The 19,698-nt window shown below is 34.5% G+C and overlaps 1 protein-coding gene across 1 annotated transcript in view; it reads right to left on the bottom strand.

Moving 5' to 3' along the window:
* Positions 1 to 19,698, bottom strand: part of LOC150105771 (sister chromatid cohesion protein PDS5 homolog B-like) — a 699,562-nt gene that overhangs the window by 642,171 nt on the left and 37,693 nt on the right. The window contains exon 2 of the mRNA XM_090394553.1: positions 10,355 to 10,470. Within this exon, the coding sequence (XP_090250679.1) occupies positions 10,355 to 10,465 (111 nt within the window). The 5' untranslated portion in view covers positions 10,466 to 10,470. The remainder of the gene's footprint in view (positions 1 to 10,354; positions 10,471 to 19,698) is intronic.

Raw genomic sequence — 19,698 nt, 5'->3', positions numbered from 1 at the left:
AAGACTGGGAAAATCGATAAAGCTAATAACATTATAAAAGGAATAAACGAGCAAAACAACACAAGAAGTACAATTATCAAAAATAAACAGGGAAACATAGATAAGGAAGAAATTTCAGAAAGATGGAAGGAGTACTTAGAAGATCTATATAATTCTAGTAGCAAGGCTTATACGTTGGTCATACATAACTGGTAATTTGAATATTGGAAATATAGAAGTTATTTATTAAAGTTACCTTTAATTAATATACTTTATATGCGTTGTTAATTCTGTAAACTAATTACCAGTTAACATCTATATAGTGGAAAAAATCTAGACGCCAAGGCTATAGAAGATGAAACAAGACTTGATGTGGAAGTAATTGGTCCAACTATATTAAAAAATGAATTTGAATGGGCTCTAAATGAATTGTCACCCAACAAGGTGCCAGGCATTGATAACATCCTCTCAGAATTAATAAAATATTCAGGAAACATAACTAAGTCATACCTTTTAAAGATCATAAAGGATATATATGAAACCAAAGATTTTACCCAATGCTTTATCATACCCATTCCTAAAGTAAATAATGCAAACAGCATCGAATAATAAGCTTAATATCACATGCTTCGAAAATACTACTAAAAATTATGCAAAAAAAGACTAACAAAGAAGGCTGAAGAGTATATTAGCAATGACCAGTTTGGATTCAGGAAACAGCAGGGGACAAGAGAAGCAATCCTAGCTCTAAGAACAGTTACTGAAAGAAGATTTGATAAGAATCAAAATACTCTGATAGTCTTTGACTTGAAGAAAGCCTTCAATAGTATTGACTGGAACCAAATGTTTCATCTTCTAAAAACAATAAAGGTAGATTGGAGAGATAGAAGGCTCATATTTAATCTTTACAAACACCAAGAAGCCCTAACAGAAACAGCCAGCAATAAAACAAAAACCGTAATAGCAAGAATACAGAGATGTAAGACAGGGGATGCTCTCTTTCACCCACACTGTTTAATCTCTATACTGAAGATACAATAAATAAATTGAAAGAACTAACAGAAACAGGAATTAAGATAAATGGAATTGATATTAACTGGCTATGGTTTGCGGTTGATGTAGCAGTTATAGCTGATAATGAAGACAAACCTGACATCCACCCTGACAAAGATGGAAGAAATTTTCACCCAGTATAGCCTAAAAATTAATTATAAGAAAACAAAACTATTAATTACAAGTAAAGCAAATCCAATGAAAATAAACCTGAAAATAATTTATAACCTAATACAACTAGTAACCGCTTAAATATCTTGGAAGTCTTATCACAGAAGATGGAAGAAACAAATTGGATATTAAAGAACAAATAACCTTGGCCAAAAAAAAAAGCATTCTACAGCAGAAGAAATATTTTTACCAGTAAAGGACTTAGCACCCAGCGCAAGAAAAGGCTAGTGAAAACATACATATGGAACATTGATTTATATGGTTGTGAGGCCTGGACTAACAAAACAAGACATCAAAAATTTTGAGGCATTTGAACTTTGGTGCTGGAGAAAGATGATGAAAATTAGTTGGACAAAAAGAAAAAGTAATGAAGAAGTTCTAAATATAGTTCATGAATAGTGGTCACTAATGAACTGCATCAATAAGAGAAGAAAAAACCTAATTGGACACCATCTGAGGCACGGGGGACTGATTGCAGAAATAATGGAGGGGACTGTAAAAGGAAAGAAGCCACGAGGCAAACCAAGAATTTCATATATAAATAACATAATGATGCTAACCAGTGCTAAGAGTTATGAGATAAAAAAGGAGGTCACAAAACAGGATGTTATGATGTGCTGCTATAACTAACCAATCTTCGGACTGATGCACCTAAAAAGAAGAAGATATGTCCTAACTGAAAATGCTGATGAGATTGTGATAGATCTATTTTATGAGGATTTACAAGAAACATGTGAAAAAATAAATAAAAATGATGCCATGATAATATTAAGGAATTTTAATGCAAAATAGGGAAAGAGGGCATATTTCATGTTTCATGAAGTAATTAGAAAGTCCAGTTTACATGAAGAAATCAGTGAAAATGGAAATACAATTAGCAATATCAAATAAACTTAGAATAATGAGTATATGTTTTCAACATAAGAAGATACATTTGGGGACCTGGATTATTCCGACAACCAAAGAACGTAATCAAATAGATCATGTCCTGATTTCAAAAAGATAGGCAAGTTCAGTTAATGATGTACAAGCATATAGAGGAGCAAATTATGATTCTGATCATATGTTAAGTTAAAATTAAATTTATATACAGAATATCAAATGTAGACCAAAAGAAAACTGAAAAGATAAAGAAATGGAACACTGAAGCATTCCAAAATAGAGAACAATTGATAAATATCAGAAGAAATTAAAAGATAATATTCAAATAATAGAAAAAGGAAAGAATATAGAAGAAAAATGGAACTTAATCCAACAAGCAATCACAAATGCAGCTGAAGAAGAAATAGGATGGTATAGCAATAACAGAAATGAATGGTTTGATGAAGAATGTAAGGAAAATAACTGAAATGAAAAACAAAGCAAGGAAAAAGTATTTACAAAGGAATAATAGAGAAGAATATGAAAAAAAAAGAAAGCAGACAAATAAAATTTGTAAAAAAAGAAAAAAATGATGGAGAAGAAAGTGGAACAAATAGTGCAGTATAATGAGAAATGAAGAAACTAGAAAATTTTATAAAGAATTAACACAGTTAATACATAATTTTGATACACAAATGACAGGATGTAAGGATAAAGAAGGAAAAGTATTAACTGAGAAAGAATTAGTTAAAGAAAGATGGAAGGAATATTTTAAGGAATTATTTATGACAGCAGTAGAAAATAAGGAATATGAAGATCAAAATAATTGTAGAAATATAACAAGAAAGAATTCAAGAACTTATGAAGAAATAGTGCAAATAATAAAACAAATTAAAAGTTTTATAAAGCACCAACTGTAGATGGGATAACAGGAGCACTTATAAAGAATGCAGGTGAAATCTTATGAAAATAAATTTATTATTTGATATTAGATATATGGAAAGAAGAAAAAAAGCCAAATAATTGGAATAATCCAATATATAAAATAGGAGATAAGATGAATTGTTGGAACTACAGAGGAATTACATTATTGAATTACTGAGATAAAGAGCCAATAGGCTTCACTTCGGCGAAGTAAGTTTATTCAAATTAAGTGGATATTGAATCCAACATTATTTCTTAGCCAAATAAGAAACTCAAAGATAGAAAATCTAAGAGAGTTTCATGCCGAATATAGAAAACTATAAAAGTTTGGCAGGTCCAAGCAAAAGCCAACACCTGGTACATGCTGGGGCAACTCGTAGTAAAGGTGGAGTAAGCTCCGATCACTGCCCTTAGTATTTTCGCATAACGTACAACACAACTCCTAGAAGATGTATGCTGTTATACATTATGAGAGAAGGTCACTATCCAGACCAGTTTTGACCTTTTTTGAGGTCTCATCAGTGAATAGGTAGACCCATATGTAAATACTGAAGTTGCAGTAGTGCAGAGCTTATTTCTTTACTGTACAAGTCGCCAAAAGGTGCACTAATAAATTACTGAGATAAAGAGCCAAATGGCTTCACTTTGGCAAAGTAAGTTTATTCAAATTAAGTGGATATTGAATCCAACATTATTTCTTAGCCAAATAAGTAACTCAAAGATAGAAAGTCTAAGAGTTTCATGCCGAATATAGAAAACTACAAAAGTTCGGCGAGTCCAAGCATAAGCCAATACCAGGTACATGCTGGGCAACTCATAGTATTTTCCCATAATGTACAACACAACTCCTAGGAGATGTATGCTGTTATACATTATGAGAGAAACCGGTCTGGGTAGTGACCTTCTCCCATAATGTATAACAGCATACATCTCCTAGGAATTGTGTTGTACATTATGGGATAATACTAAGGACAGTGATCGGTGCTTACACCACCTTTACTACGAGTTGCCCCAGCATGTCTACCAACTGTCCTAGTAATATTAAAAACAACAAGGAGAAATTAGCAGTAAATTTATCAGGATTTCCTCTTACTCAGGAAGAGACCTCAGTTTTAGCAAAAGGTGATGAATATGCTTTCTCTCCAAGTAAGTTTATCTATTATGGACTTTTTTTCATCTCATAGACAGGGACTTTCATTCATTTCCTTCTGAGACTGGATAACAAAGTTCATTTTCAATCAGCCATGATTTTTTTTCAAAGCAAAGCTACCACGTTCTAACCTAATTCTATCAGAATTCAAAGCACTTAATTCTCTAAAATAAAATAATTAAAAAAAAGATACTCATTTTATCATTACTTGGGCAGACAAAGGCAAAGCAGTAGTCATACAAGATAAGAAAGAATATTTTAGAAAGATTTCCTCAATGCTACGCAATTTGTCTACTTATCGTCCCGACTTCTAACCAAATTAATAAAGCCAATAAACTGATTGATATTTCCAGTTCGGAAAAAATTAAAGAAAAAACTAAAAAAATTTCATGCTTATCTGCCTAGATTATGTTGACCTCCCATGATTCATAAACCAGGTATTCCATTAAGACCAGTAGTAAATTATATCAGCTGTCCCACATAAAGTTTCTAAATACATGTCTATGTTATTATCTTCATTTACTGGAAAATCTACTTCTCACATCCAGAACTTTCTAGATTTTAAAACAAAAGTTTGTAATCTACATTTAGAACTTTCAGATATTTTATTTAGTTTTAATATTTTTAATATTCATTTTTTGTGGTGGAGGTGGGAGGCAGATGGCGTTGATGGAGATGATTTGTAGTAGAGGTTGAGATAGTTGTAGGTGTCCTCCCGCGATGAGTCTTCGGATTCCTTGGAGGTGTCACGAATAATAATAATAATATAGTATCTCTTTTCACAAACATTCTTTTGGCATATACTATTAATTTACTTAAACAAGATTTTCCTCTGACAGTGGATTACAAACTTACTTTGTAATCCACTCTGGTTATTTCAGTGTACTGATCTAGAATTAGACCGGTATACTGAAATCAGTAAACAGATTTAAAACTATTCTTTTCAAAAATATATATGATTCAGTCAAGAATTCTGTTTACTTGAGAAGAAGAAAAGAAAATCAACTTTTTTTTTTTTTTTTTTTTTTTTTTTTTTTTTTTTTTTAATTCTTTGTGAATCCTATACAATTTTCTGTTTATAGAAAAGAAGCTCATACTGATCATCATAGCCATGCTAATTCTCATCATCATCCCAGTCAAAAGATTGGAACCATTAAAACCTTGTTACACCGTTCTAATAATATATATTCCACTGAAGACCTTTTACAATAACATGAATTAAATTATATCTAATCTGCTTTATGCAAAACAGCTTTAATTAATCTTTTATTAAGAAAGCCTTTAACAGAGGTCTCAAACTCAAAAGCAGCAAAGGGCCAGTCAATTAGATGTATATCAGACGTAGGCAGGCCTATTCAATATTATTCTGTGAACCAAAACATAAACAAAAAAAGAAAGGCTCTAACAAAGGCCCTTTTGTTGCCTTTACGACTTACATAAACAGTTACACCACCATTTAAATTTTATAACCATTTTTATTCTTAAATTTTAAAAATATAACAAGTTTAGAAAATTTAAGTTCAATTACATTTTATTCATATTTTAAGAAAATTATTTAAATACATAATTTTGACTTACAAAAATAAAGATTTTTTTTATCTATGAGTCCTTTTTTTTTTTATTCTGATCCTGAAAACTGACATCTTTTCCTCTGTACTAACATGTCAATATCTGCTTTTTCGTTTTGTGTTGCAATATGAAGTATTGCATTTAATCTAGAATCTTTTATCCATGAGCAGAACTTTGACTTATTAAGTTTCATAATTGAAAATAACTGCTCGCATACATAGGTGCTTCCAAAGATTGACAACATTTTTGCACAATAAATTTTATATTTGGGATATTTACTGCAGAGGTATTTATAAAAATTTGGTATGCCAACTTCTTTATACTTACTTTTTAGTTCAGTATTGCACTGGAGTTCAATTACTTCCATTTGTAATTTTTTGTCAACATTTTCAATATTAATTAAGAAAGTTAAAAAAGGTTAACTGAATAATAATAATTCATTTTCAAACTTCATAGGTTATATTCTTTCACCACAGTGACACTTTGTCTACATATCAAACATGTGGAACACATTTTTTACTTTCATAAAGAAATATGCCTTCTCCCATTTTTCTTGAAAAGTTTTGCCTTCTTGGTCTATTTTTCTTTTTTAAGCTTTAAATTCAGACATTGTTATGGGCAAAAAAAAAATAAGTTATTGAGGTAACTTTTTATTAACACACTATCATATTACAATGGTAACCTGCAACTTATTGACATTGCATCACGTGGCTTAAAATGGCTGCATGACAACTTTTGTTTAAAGCTCTCAATAAAACATTTAGAAGTTTGAATTTTTTCTGTTTTAATCCCCGCAGGATGTTAGAAACATTGATTTTTAGAAAAGAAATCATTAAGGTCGTGAGCCGGATATGGAGCCTTTGTGAGCCATATCTGGCCTGCGGGCCACCAGTTTGTGACCTCTGCTTTAACAGCTTCAGACACATCTCTAGATTTCCTGCAGATATTACTTGGATTCCACTCTCTTTTCTGAATGCATAGCTTAAATTTTAAAACCTCTTAATATTGTAGTATCCTTTCAACATGTCAGGAAGATTTCTACTTCCCTTTCTTGACCTAAAGACAAGCTTTCTCCACGCAACCTTCCAGGTGTCTACAAGATCCCAAGCTCCTGTGGTCTTACTTTGGACAGTCTGCAAATCTGCCATGAAGCACATAAATCTTACATCCACTACCATGAGTAGGAATAATCTGGATTAGCAGAACATGCCATCAGGACTAAACATAGTTTTTTAGAAAAATGCTAAGTTTTAGCATAGAAGCGGATTCCTTATAGAGCTCTTTATATACGTGTCCTATAAGGAATCCACTTCTATGAGACCTTTCTATAATGACCATCTTAAACAGATCTGATGGTATTCAAGTTATCCCCTTTATCCATCCATTTGTTCACTGGGCATTGACAAATACCATATGGTCACTCCGATGCATGGTGATGTGCCGCATCAGGACATACCATGTAGTCCTGTTGTATGCTTTTCTGCAGGCTTCAACTCTCTGAAGATCAGTCACTCTACACACACACACACACACACACACACACACACACACACACACACACACACCACCCATCTCACTGACGGTCTACCTATTCCTGTTTATCCAGGAAATTTACCTTCTATTACTGTTCTGTTATTGTAATATATTTTTTAAATTGACTGTTGTCCTATTGATGCTATAGTGACACTTTTTGAAAATTATTATTTTACTCTAATTTTTATTTTAATTGTTTGGTGGAACGGGGGGAAAGCAGTAAGGACAAGGAGCAATACCTGGAAGTTACAAAAGGAAGCTGTGAGCAAGAGGGTGAAGAGTGGTTTCTTTGCATGGAGGGTGGTTTAACTGCGAAATGCATTGCCTGATAGTGGTGAAGAGCAAACAGTCAACGAGTTTGATAGACTGTACTTTCTAGGATGGGCCTCCCATGATGAATCTTGTGACTCTATGGAAGCCTGAATCATAATAATAATAATATTGTGTTCCATTATTAATGTACTGAGGATACCTATGATACAACAGCTAATAAATTTATTTCACACAAGTTTCCATCTTTAATTTTTCTAAATGCGTCAACTATGCACCTATATTAAATCAAAAATATAATCTTGCTATTCTTCATGATAGTGATATGTTTTCTTCCTTTTGGTGTTGTCCAAATGATGTCAAAAAATTTAATTAATTTAAGAAAATATAAATTTATTTATACAGAAATATTCATAATCTGGATAATTTATACAATGTTATTTGCTAATAGACAAACAGAAGTTATTGTGCGTTCACTTTTCCATTATGACCACTATTAACTAGTAATGGTGGTACATGTACACCTTACAGTGGGAATGGAATAAGGTTGCATACAACACATATCGTATTATATGAGTACATGAGCCATGAATCCATAATAGCAGGCAAGAATTTGAAGTGAAATGGGGAATGAAGGTTTAAATACCATTAATTGCTTCAGCAGTACATTCAGTACATGTCTGGATCAGAAGATTCCGAACAATAATCCAACAAAGAAATGAGAATACAGAAGTCACAAAGATCATACTACTTGTCATCCTTATAATGGCTGGCAATACATGAATGACAGTGTGATTGTCTTTACAGAAGAATAAATCAAGTGTTTAAATATTGGATCAAGTGTTTAAATGATTACATCAAGTGTTTAAATGATAATCTGACAGATATATGGTCTCCATATTAGGTGCAGTTGGAGTTTTGAATAATAAAGTCTCCAAAGAGTATGACCTGATATAAGAAAAGTTGAACTAAAGAAAATCATCAAGGGAAATAAATAAAAGTTCACAATGGCTGATGGTATTAGAGCAAATGAATTTGACAAAATGGCGCAGAGAAAGATTTTTAAGTCCAAACAGGTTAAAAGAAGAGATTTTAAATTAGAATCTTTCCAGTGGCGGGTCGTAAGAATTTGTAGTGTGGGGCTGCAATGCCACCAGCCCAAACTGCATGTAAATCATGCATTACTCCCCCCCCCAACTACATTATCGGTACTAGGTAGCAGTTTGGTGCGGTTTGCACTGAACGCATCTCCAGCATTGAGTATACTAGCCCTAGCTAACACAGCACACTGACTATTGCAAAATACAACTATTGCTACAAAATGAATTATATAAAATATCATTGAGCAGTACTATATTACAAACAAAAAAATAACAGTTTTTAGATAAATATATAAAAATTTAAGAATGCCAATAACAAAAAAAGTAACTTCCATTTTACACTGGAGGGGCTGCAGCCCTTATGGACAAGCCACTACTAAATCTCTCTCTGATGTGTTATCAGAGCAAACATGCTGAAATAATACCTATGAGATGAAAAGAATCAAAGAATGTGTAATTGGAAAAACTCAAATTTAGTTAGGAAAAGTAGGTGTGGTTTTGCAGATTAGAGACAGAAATAGATATCATTTATGCAGGTACTAAGATCATGTGTATATTTGTGAATGAATCTGGAAGGCTCTGGGAGGATTGCCTTTTCCTGCATGTAATAATTCCTCTCGGACCGACTTTTCATGATCAACATTTTGGTTCAGTTAAAACTGTCAAGGACATAACATATACCATAATAGATTCTTGACTAAACCATACATATAGAGCATCCCCCCCCCCAGCTCCTCTTGCAAATCATGATCTTGGCAGTGCTTCCCACATAATACTCCTGGCCTTCCTCCAGGAAACACAGAATAATGGTAACTACAATAAGATCAAAACCTCCTGTAGTGTTCAACACTAGCTGCTAGTTATACTATCTAGTGGCCAGTCTGCAGAATAGCCATTTTAAAACTGTACCTTCAAAAAAGAAATGCTGAGTCTTACCATGTTACATGTGGAAGAAATGAGGGTAAAAATTAAACTGAATCTCTGCTCTAGAGTCCAAACATGGCTTTTGGCCACTTCAAGCTTCAAATAAGGCAAAGTAGTGCAGGAAATGAAACTAATCTACCTTTTAGTGATGCCTAGTGCCACAGAGGTTTTGTCTTTCCTCTAAAAGGGTGTGGAGGCCATAATTTAGCCCCTTGTTAATTAACTCTCAGAGAGCTTCCTCCAATCTGATGGTCTAATGCCTATTGGTTGGGAGATATATCCAGGGTTACTGACTGACTAACAAATGTCAAGTAGTAGGCAGAGGATTTGGTTGCTGCAGACCAACTGGACCTCAAAGTTCAGAATACTCCACACAGTAACGAACAGAACATCAGTGCCATCACGTTCTGAAATTTAGCTATAGACAATGCAATTCCAAAAATAAAATAAAATATAATAAAAAATTAAAATAAAAAATACATATCTTCAACCACCTTTTAATTAGGCCTGGATAGTAATATAAAGGAAAACTATTAGTATCTAAACACCAATGACTAATAGCAACTAAAGCATCTAATAAAATATATAAGAAATTTTGTAAGACAAGTTTGTAATGCATGAGAATGTTATATTGCTCATTACACATCTACACTTGGAAAATGGGCCATGCCCCAAAAACTGCATGATAATAGTCATTCTAATATGTATGAACCCTGCCCATAGTCCTCAGGAAGTGTAATGAAAATTATTCTCTCTATAAACAAGGTAAAGAGCATATAGCACACAACATTTCAATTAAAGTGTTCTTTAAAATTCATACCTTTAATCGCCGAACTAAATCATCTGTGCTAGCACCCTCTGTAAGATCTCTAACACCATACGGATATACTATATCTGGCTGCAATTTTCTTGAAACTTTTCCTTTTGGCATGATTTCTGTTTTGTTTTGTTTTAAATAAATAAATAATAAAAAAATAATGAGTCCAGCATCACAACAACAATCCTTAATGCATATTACTTAATGTGATCTTCAGGGAACAAGGAGTAGATTGTGGTGTTTTTTGATTGCTAGAATGTATTAATGGAGAGTGCAGAAATGATAAACAATGTTCATTCGCAGCACCTGATGTACAATAGGTTGCAAAACTTATAGCACATCAGTGTAGGATTAATATTTAAAAAAAAGTATAGTACCATGCTAACATGAAAACAGCTTAATGATCACTGTGTTAGATTGTGATGATTTTCCAAAATTTCTCAATTTGACTTCATAGAAGTATGATAATAATATTAGAAATTTATGCAGTTCACTAATTGGATTCTAAATTCAAAAAGAGTAGGAGGGTAAACCTCTTTACAACTAATCTTTTCAAACAAAGAAATTTTATAAACTTAGAAACTTAATTTACTGGGATGCAGTTGGGTTCTTTGAAAGTGAACAATAATACCATAAGAAATCTAAATCAAATGACCATACATGAAAATAATAACAAAATTTCATTTAACTTTTGTTTATGTTTTCTGTAATTTTTTTCAATTTTGTTCAAATCAATATTTTCAGAGGAAAGTAAAATTTTAATTTTACTTTCCTCTGAAAAATTAATACATAAGTTGGAGCAAATGAGAATGGATATGAAGCTGCACAGACGAGAGAGAGAGAGAGAGAGGGGGGGGGGGAGAGAAAGAGACTGACAAAGACAGTAGCATTGAGTGACAACAAGATTTTCTTTTCCATCAAAAACATAAGTGCTGTTTATGCGGATTCATTCTAGCATAAATAACAATCTCAGCAGTGAAATATTTGACCTTTGTGGAAAATGCTAATGAAGCATCAATAAAATGCAGGTTAATAATAATTTCATTACTTGATACTCTAATAACCAAATTAGTTATTCAGTCATTCATTCATTCTGGTGACTTACTTAAAGTTTTTTTTAATTACCTGAACACCACCACCTAACATCAGAAAGTGTGAAAAATCAATCATTGTGATGTCCATTATTTGCATTACCAGTTAACTGAATACATCCAATATTCAATTATTCCAGACAATATCGCACAAAAAACCAAAGGAGAGCAAATGTAATGTATGATTATAGTATAATTTTAATCAGAGCTTACGGAAGAAAGTAACAGAAGCACAAGAAATAATTGGAATACACAGTGATCCATGTGACAATACTGCAATTACTAATGTGAGAATTGAGGAGGATGAACTGGAGGTGATCAGTATATTGGGAAATATCAATGTATACACAGCAGTGCAATTTGCGTGGCATGTTGGCTCATGTGTTATGAGAATATGCAAGAGAACTGGCAGTGTTTCTGCCCAAGCTGTTTAATTTAAGTCTCAGTTCTGGCAAAGTTTCAAGGCCAGGATAGCTCCATTACATAAAGGAGGCCCAAAAACAGAAGTAGCAAATTTCAGACCAATTAGTATCTAGGGAGTGGTGGTTAAAATATTAGAAAAGTTGGGAAAGGGAAGGGGATAGAATTCAGGACGGTGGATAAGGAATATGATACTCTCTGGTGGGCAGCATGGCTTTGTAAAAAGTAGATCCTGTCTTGGTAATTTGCTCACATTTTATATCCAAGTGACTGCTGAAGTGGATAAGAGAAATAGCTACATGAAAATAATAGCATGATACTGCTGTGTTTTGCAAAGGCATTTGAGAATACTGCACAGCAAACTAATACATAAGTTGGAGCAAATGGGAATGGGTATGAAGTTGCACAGACAAAAGAGAGAGAGAGCTTGACAAAGACAGCAGACAGAGGAGTGTATATAGTGGCGCGACACCAAAGAGAATGAGGATGATCTAGTGAAGTACCTTAAAGCTCTGTGTTAGAGCAAGTACTGTTTACTTTGTAAATTAATGATACAGAGGAATGGTTTGATTTACTTATGAGCAAAACTGGATAGAGATGATGTAGAGATCCTGCACGATGATTTAAATCTGTGGAAAAAGGACTATAGCTGTAAGCTTAATACAGCAAAGTATAAGATAATGCACTTTGGAATGAAAAGATTACATAATGTATATTACAGTGATGATACTGGATTGAAGGAAAGTGATGAAGCTAGGATGAAGACAGAGATAGTTGAAGTTCAGAGGGCATATTGTAAAAGTTGGCAAAATAGCTCAAAGGATTACCTAGATGTTGAAGAAGATTAAACAAATAGAGATAAGGAGGTTATTATACCTTTTTTTTTTTAGGGCTATGATACAGCAACATCTTGACTATTGTGTATAGATTTTTGTATAGAGATTTCTTGAGGGATGAGGAGGTTGTGGAAAAGATTCAAAGACAGGTGACAAGATGGTACTGGTTTGTGAAATATGAGGAGAGACTGAAGGTGTATGGATTGCAAAGTTTGACTGGTAGAAAAGAGAGGGCATGAAATTAATAAGTAACTAATGATGTTCTATAAGAATGATACAAAAAATTTTTCATAATGAGTAAAGAAAGAGGGTCAACCATGGAAGTTGTGCACAAGTTGTTAAATAAAGGAGGTGCAAATGACTAATTTTTTGCTAGGAGAGTGGTAAATGACAGAAATGGATTGCCTGACATATATGTTTGCTATGAATAATGGTTAGTGTGGGCCTCCTACAATCAGTCTTCTGACTCCATGAATATGCTCATGTAATAATAAATTAAACCATTACCAGCTACTACTTAACAAGCATGTTATAAAATTAACAAATCGGTCATTATGCACGATGAATTAAATTTATTATCAAAGGATTCAGATTTTGCTTTAGAAATGCAAATATCATATCTGGACATTATGATAGGTAAAGAATTAAAATTTATTATCAAAGGGTTCATATTTTGCTTTAGAAATGCAAAGAATATCACATCTAGACATTATTCGATAGGTATAGAAAAATGGCATGCAGGGACTGCATACTGATTATTATTATTATTCAGGCCTCCATGGAGTCAAAAGACTCATCGTGGGAGGTCCTTCCTAAGAAACAAAAAGTCTATCAAGACTCATCGACGGGAGGTCCCCCCCCCCCTAAGAAACACAAAGTCTATCATACCACTCCTTGAACTCATCGACTGCTCTTGCTCTCACCACTCCATCAGGCAATGCATTCCATGGTTCACCCACCCTCCATGCAAAGAAACCACTCCGCACCTTCTTGCTCACAGTTTCCTTTCATAACTTCCAGGGATGGCCTCTTGTCATCACTGCTTCCCGCTGTTCAACCAAGCGAAAGAACTCCCCAGTGTCAACCCTGTAGCCACCTCTCAACAGTTTAAAAGTCTCAATCATATCACCTCTCCTTCTTCTATCCACCAAACTCTGCAGTCCACATTCCCTCAGCCGATCCTCATAACTATCATTGTACAGTCCTGAAACCATCTTTGTTATCTGCCTTTGTACCCTTTCCACGGTTAATTTATCCCCTTCAAATCCTGGGGACCAAATCTGAGAACAATAGTCCAAGTGTGATCTGATCAGGGTCTTATACAACGGAATGATAGCTGTTTTATCTCTGCAGGTCAGTGTCCTTCTCATTATTGCAGCAATCCTCTGTGTTACCTTCACCATCTTTGCAATATGTCCCCTAAATTTCAGGTTTCTATCAATCATCAACCCCAGATCTCTCGTCTCCCCCTACTTCCTCCAGTATAACTCCTCCCATAGAGTATGCAGTGTCCCATCGATGTTTCCCAAACCTCAAGACCTTACATTTTGCTGCATTAAACCGACACCCCCATTCATTTGCCCATCTATCTAGCTTATTCAAATCCTCTTGCAGGGCTGCTGCATCTGCACTATTACTAATAATCCTTCCCAGCTTCACATCATCTGCAGACAACTGAATATCCCCTTGCAATCCACTGACAATGTTATTGATATAAAGGTTAAACAATATATGTCCCAGTACTGAGCCCTGTGGGACCCCACTTGTAACCCTCTGCTTCCTTGAAACTGCCCCACCATACACAACTCTCTGATACTTATTGGACATTACCCTCATCTGCCCAATGCTGTATACGGTCCTTCACTACTTTCTCCAAGATCTTACTAACTATTGGTGACATACAAACTGGTCTATAATTAGACACTTCAGTCTGGTACCGCCCTTATGCAATGGCACTATCTTACCTTCCATTCCATGGGCAACTTTCCAGCAGCCAGACTTTCATTGAAGACGCCAACAAAGTAAGGTTTGATGTTACCCAGATCATATACAAAGTAAAACCTTCACTAATTCGGAACCACAAGTTTTGTGCTCCTTGTGCCACATCGTTGTCATCAGATGACAACGATGTGGCACAACGTTGTCATCAGATGATAAAAGTAATATTGCTGTACTGATGAATACTCCAAAGTATAATTGCAAGCTTAATGTTCTACTTAGGTATAAATTTAACTACCACACCACTAAACACTAGTTACTTACTAACTGTAATTAGCAGAAATTAAACTTGAAAAGTTAAACAAGTTAAACTATTTGACCAAATGCAGTCTTATAACACTTTTACTGATGAAAAATTACATATTTGCCATGTTCAACCTCCACATATTTATAGTCATCCTAAAGAGCACAATTTTATTTCTAGTTTCAACTTTATTGCCTACTTTAGATCTTACATTAAAAACAGTACTGATTTAAGAATAAAATTAAACCAGTATCAATATGTATATATTCAGTATCAAGTATGTTTACTTTATAGTGAAATAATGATCTCCTTTAAGTTTCATTCACCAACATACTACTTCAAGAAACTCTTTAACTCTTACAAGACTTCCTGTCAGATGTTAACTTATTTACAATCAATTCAGGCTATTTCATCTGAAACACTGACGATGATTATGGAACACACAGAAAACAATTTTCTTAGTACGAAATTCTCTCAACTTCATGTTCACTTCATTTTGCATATGACATGTTGGCAGTCTCGTCACACCCAGAGATTGAATTACAATTTTTAAATAAAACTCCATATCAGTGGCAGCTTGTCCATAAGGGCTGCATTTTATACTGGAGGTATAAAACGCCTGCGTATTGTTATAAACAAGAAAATAATGGTTTTTAATGACAATGACATTAATTGGTGTTGTTTGTGCTCTTGTAGTAGCAACATATCTTGGACTGCAATATTACCAGCCGAAACGCGTGATTTACTGCATGTAAATCATGCGTTATCCCCCACATAATGGTTTTTAATCCATTTTAATGACAATGACATTAATTTGTATTGTTTGTGCTCTTGTAGTAGCAGCATATCTTGGACTGCAATACTACCAGCTGAAACTGCATGTAAATCACGCATTATCCCCATCAGTGCTGGAGTTGCATTCAATGCAGACTGCATCAAACTGCTACTTAGTGGAGTGATTTACATGCAGTTTCGGCTGGTAGCATTGCAGTCCAAGATATGCTGCTACTACAAGAGCACAAAACAACACAAATTAACGTCATTGTCATTAAAATGGATTAAAAACCATTATTTTCTTCTTTGTAATACAATACCGCTCGATAGTATTTTATATAATTCATTTTGGAGCAATAGTTGTATTTTGCAATAGTTAACATGCTGTGCAGGCTAAGGCTAGTATCAGTATTGGCTACTGTATACTGAACGCTGGAGCTGAATTCAATGCAGACTGCACCAAAGCGCTACCTAGTGAGGATAACGTGTACTTTATGTGCAGTTTGGGCTGGTAGCATTGCAGTCCCACCACTACAAATTCTTACGAGCCACCACTGCTGTTCATCCATCTCATTCCTACTCTTATTTATTTGTTTAACTCTTGGTATGCAAGGCCCTAGGGGGTTTAGTTTTTTCTAATACTAGTTGCTTACATCTATGCATGCCTGCTGCACTTGCACATCCTAGGATACTATCTAACATACAGTAACATACAATATCAATCATGTTATGAAAATTCCATGACACTTCTTTACACCTTGGAACTATACATAATCCGAATCCTGTGGACTTTTTTTCGTCATCTAATGTTAATGTATACCTCACCAACATAATGCTGTTTTCATTATACAATTGAGGCACTTATCAACCACATGCTCAGTAGTTCCTTCAAGTGTGGTAAAAAATGGTCTGCAAACTTCATGAATAGAAATTCCATGAGCCATCCTTCACTAAAGTTACACTCATGCTATAATTAATGTTCCTTATGGAATAATAGTTCTTTAGCATGCTTTGTGAAAAGTAAAAGTTGTCAAAACCATTCCATCAATCATGATCAGTACTCTCTAACCATTTTTCTAGTTTTTTTTTAACACTCATTTGCTTCTTGGAATCACAGCCTGCAGAGAATTTATATGCATTGTATATACATTTCAATGTTAATGCATTGACATTTGTGTATTTAAAAACATTCTCTCTCTCTCTGACTTCATAGTTGGGCATATGCGTGAGCTCACAATCTCGTGTACGCCAATATTGGATAGCAGCAGCACAATGACAGTCAGACAAGTTATAACTTTTAATTACACAAATGTCAACGCAATAATGTTGAAATGTATACGCTAACTTTTTTGTGCTGTTTGAAGTTGTTAATTTCTTTACATTTGTGCCTGAAGAAGTCTGTTAAAGACGAAACTAGTCATGCCATTAAAATTTCTTTTTACTTCTTATCTCAGTTTCCCAGTCATTTAATCCTAAAAAACATGTACTTCAACCAAGTAAATCAGTCTTCTAACATCTCTAGTCCTTATGATGAGGCAACTCACCGAAACATCAGAGCTTTCCAAAAGACTAAAGCAAATTGGCCTGAATATCAACAGGTAAGTGATTTTAAAACAATGCAGATTCCATGCCCTTTTCCCAAGTTTTATCTCTTTTAAAGAAACCATCAAAACGGAATGTGCTAGTAGGATTTACCATAGAGCGAAGTTGGATCTTCTTGCCGAGAGAGTATTTGACACTAAACGTACTTTGGCCTCCTAATTTGCTAAAAAAACTGCGTTATCTAATAACATTGAACATTCTCTAGATATTGACACATGGAACCATTATTATTACATAACACCTCGGGGGAGTCCAAAGACTCATCGAGGGAGGGCACTTACTCTACAACTCTGTCTCCACCAATCACAACTACCTTCATCATCTACACCATCGCCATCTACCACCACCACTAGCATTTTCACAGACAATCACACACATCCATGGATGTTTGTGATTGTTTGCAATAAAGAATTATTACTAACCACTTGGCCAACCAGGCCGGCAAAGACTCATCAAGGGAGGACACCTACTCTACATCTGTTTCCACCACTCAATCCACCAACTACAACTCACCGCAACCACATCAACGCCATCTACCGCCCATTCCCACCACTAGTACTTCCACAAACAATCACAAACATCCATGCCCACGGCAGGATTCAAACTCACAGCCTTTTGGCTGGAGAGTGGACATGCTAACCGCTCGGCCAACCATCTTAAAGAGGTGAGCAAATCTCAAGCTTCCAGAGTTCAAAATGAGAACAAACTGAAACTAATCAGAAAATTCCAATCTCTTAAACAAAAACAAGAAAACTAACTTCTAAATTACACCTTCACCTGGATAAAGTCATCATCAACAAATCTAGCCATAACCTTTCAACCGTCAAGAAAAGTGTTCTCACGAAAGGTCTCAATTTTGTTTTATCTCGAAGATCAATCCCAAAAGAATTATTACTTACGATAATTGAAAAAGATGCTTCGTTCCTTCCCACCCAAGAAGCAAACCTACTCTGTATGGAATCCATTTTCATTATCAACAATGCCAAACCTCCTACCGACAACATCTCTTCATTAGAACGGCAGGCTATTAAGAAACTACAAGATAACAAAGACGACATTTAAAAACTACAAGAAAACAAAGACGGCAGATAAAGGCAATGCTACGGTTGTGCTCAACTCTGAGGATTACCACAACAAGATGCTAGACTTGATACAAACTGACACTTACTCAATCCTTGAAAGAGATCCTACACGCGAACTTCATAATCGTACTAACAACCTTTTGAAAACAACAACAACAGAATTCCGCAGGAACATACAGACGTATGTTCCTGCGGAATTCTTTGTTCTCTCCATCCGTTAATCCGTTGGTTATATGGATTATCTAAAATCCATAAAGAAGACATTCCTCTATGACCAATTGAGAGATATTCGAAGGAATCGATTCTCCAACCTATAACCTTTCCAAATTTCTTGCCAAATCACTTAAAATGTTTCTCTAGTAAGTCATCATCTTTTATTAAAAACTCCGTGGATTTTGCCTCTAGCCTTAAAGATATCACTATTAAGGAAGAAGAAATCATGGCCAGTTTTGACATAGTCTCCATATTTATCAATGTTCCAACAGAAGAAGTTCTCTTGTTATTAAAAAATAATTATATATGAAGATCGTGGTACTATTAACTCACTGTGTTCATTCAGGATATTTCAAGTATGAAAATACTATCTACAAACAAAATTCTGGATTAGCTATGGGAACCTATTGTCACCAGTACTTGCATCTACCTTGAAGATTTTGAAGAGAAAGCTATCTCCTCCTTTCCTTTAAAACATAGAATTTGGAAAAGATACATTTTCTTCTTCTTTGAGTGCCATCTCCTATTGGAGGTGGTGACCATCTAGGCAAATTTTGAGTAATTCTCAGCCACTCTGAGCAGTCTCTAAGAGTTCATGCCAGTCCACTGTCTGATATCTGCCAGCCAAGATTTTCTTCGTCTTCCTTGTGCTCTTCTTCCATTTATCTTCCCTTTTATAATCAATTGAGGTATCTTATATTTTTCATTACGAAGTAGGTGACCAAGATATGCAGTTTTCCTTCTTTTTATGGTATCTAAAAAGTTCAAGTGATTTCTCCATTTGTTCCAGTACTTCCTGATTGGACACTTTTGCTGTTCATGGGATTTTTTTAACAATCATCTGTATAACCACATCTCAAAGGCTTCAAGTATTTTTATTAACGTTATCTTCAAGGTCCAAGTTTCTGCACTGTACAGCAGTACAGACCATACATAGCATTCAACCATACGTACTCTAAGCTCTAAATTTAAACTGCGGTTACACAGTGTTGATTTCATCAAGAGAAAACTTTTTCTTGCCATTTCAATTCTAACTTTTATTTTCAATTCTGGATTGCAATCTTCATTTAACCAGCATCCGAAATAT

The sequence above is a fragment of the Typopeltis vanoorti genome, chromosome 6, assembly GCF_054136105.1.
Source record: "Typopeltis vanoorti isolate ZY-2024b chromosome 6, IOZ_Tvanoo_1.0, whole genome shotgun sequence".
Taxonomy (NCBI): domain Eukaryota; kingdom Metazoa; phylum Arthropoda; class Arachnida; order Uropygi; family Thelyphonidae; genus Typopeltis; species Typopeltis vanoorti.
This window is presented reverse-complemented; position numbering and strand designations above follow the sequence as displayed.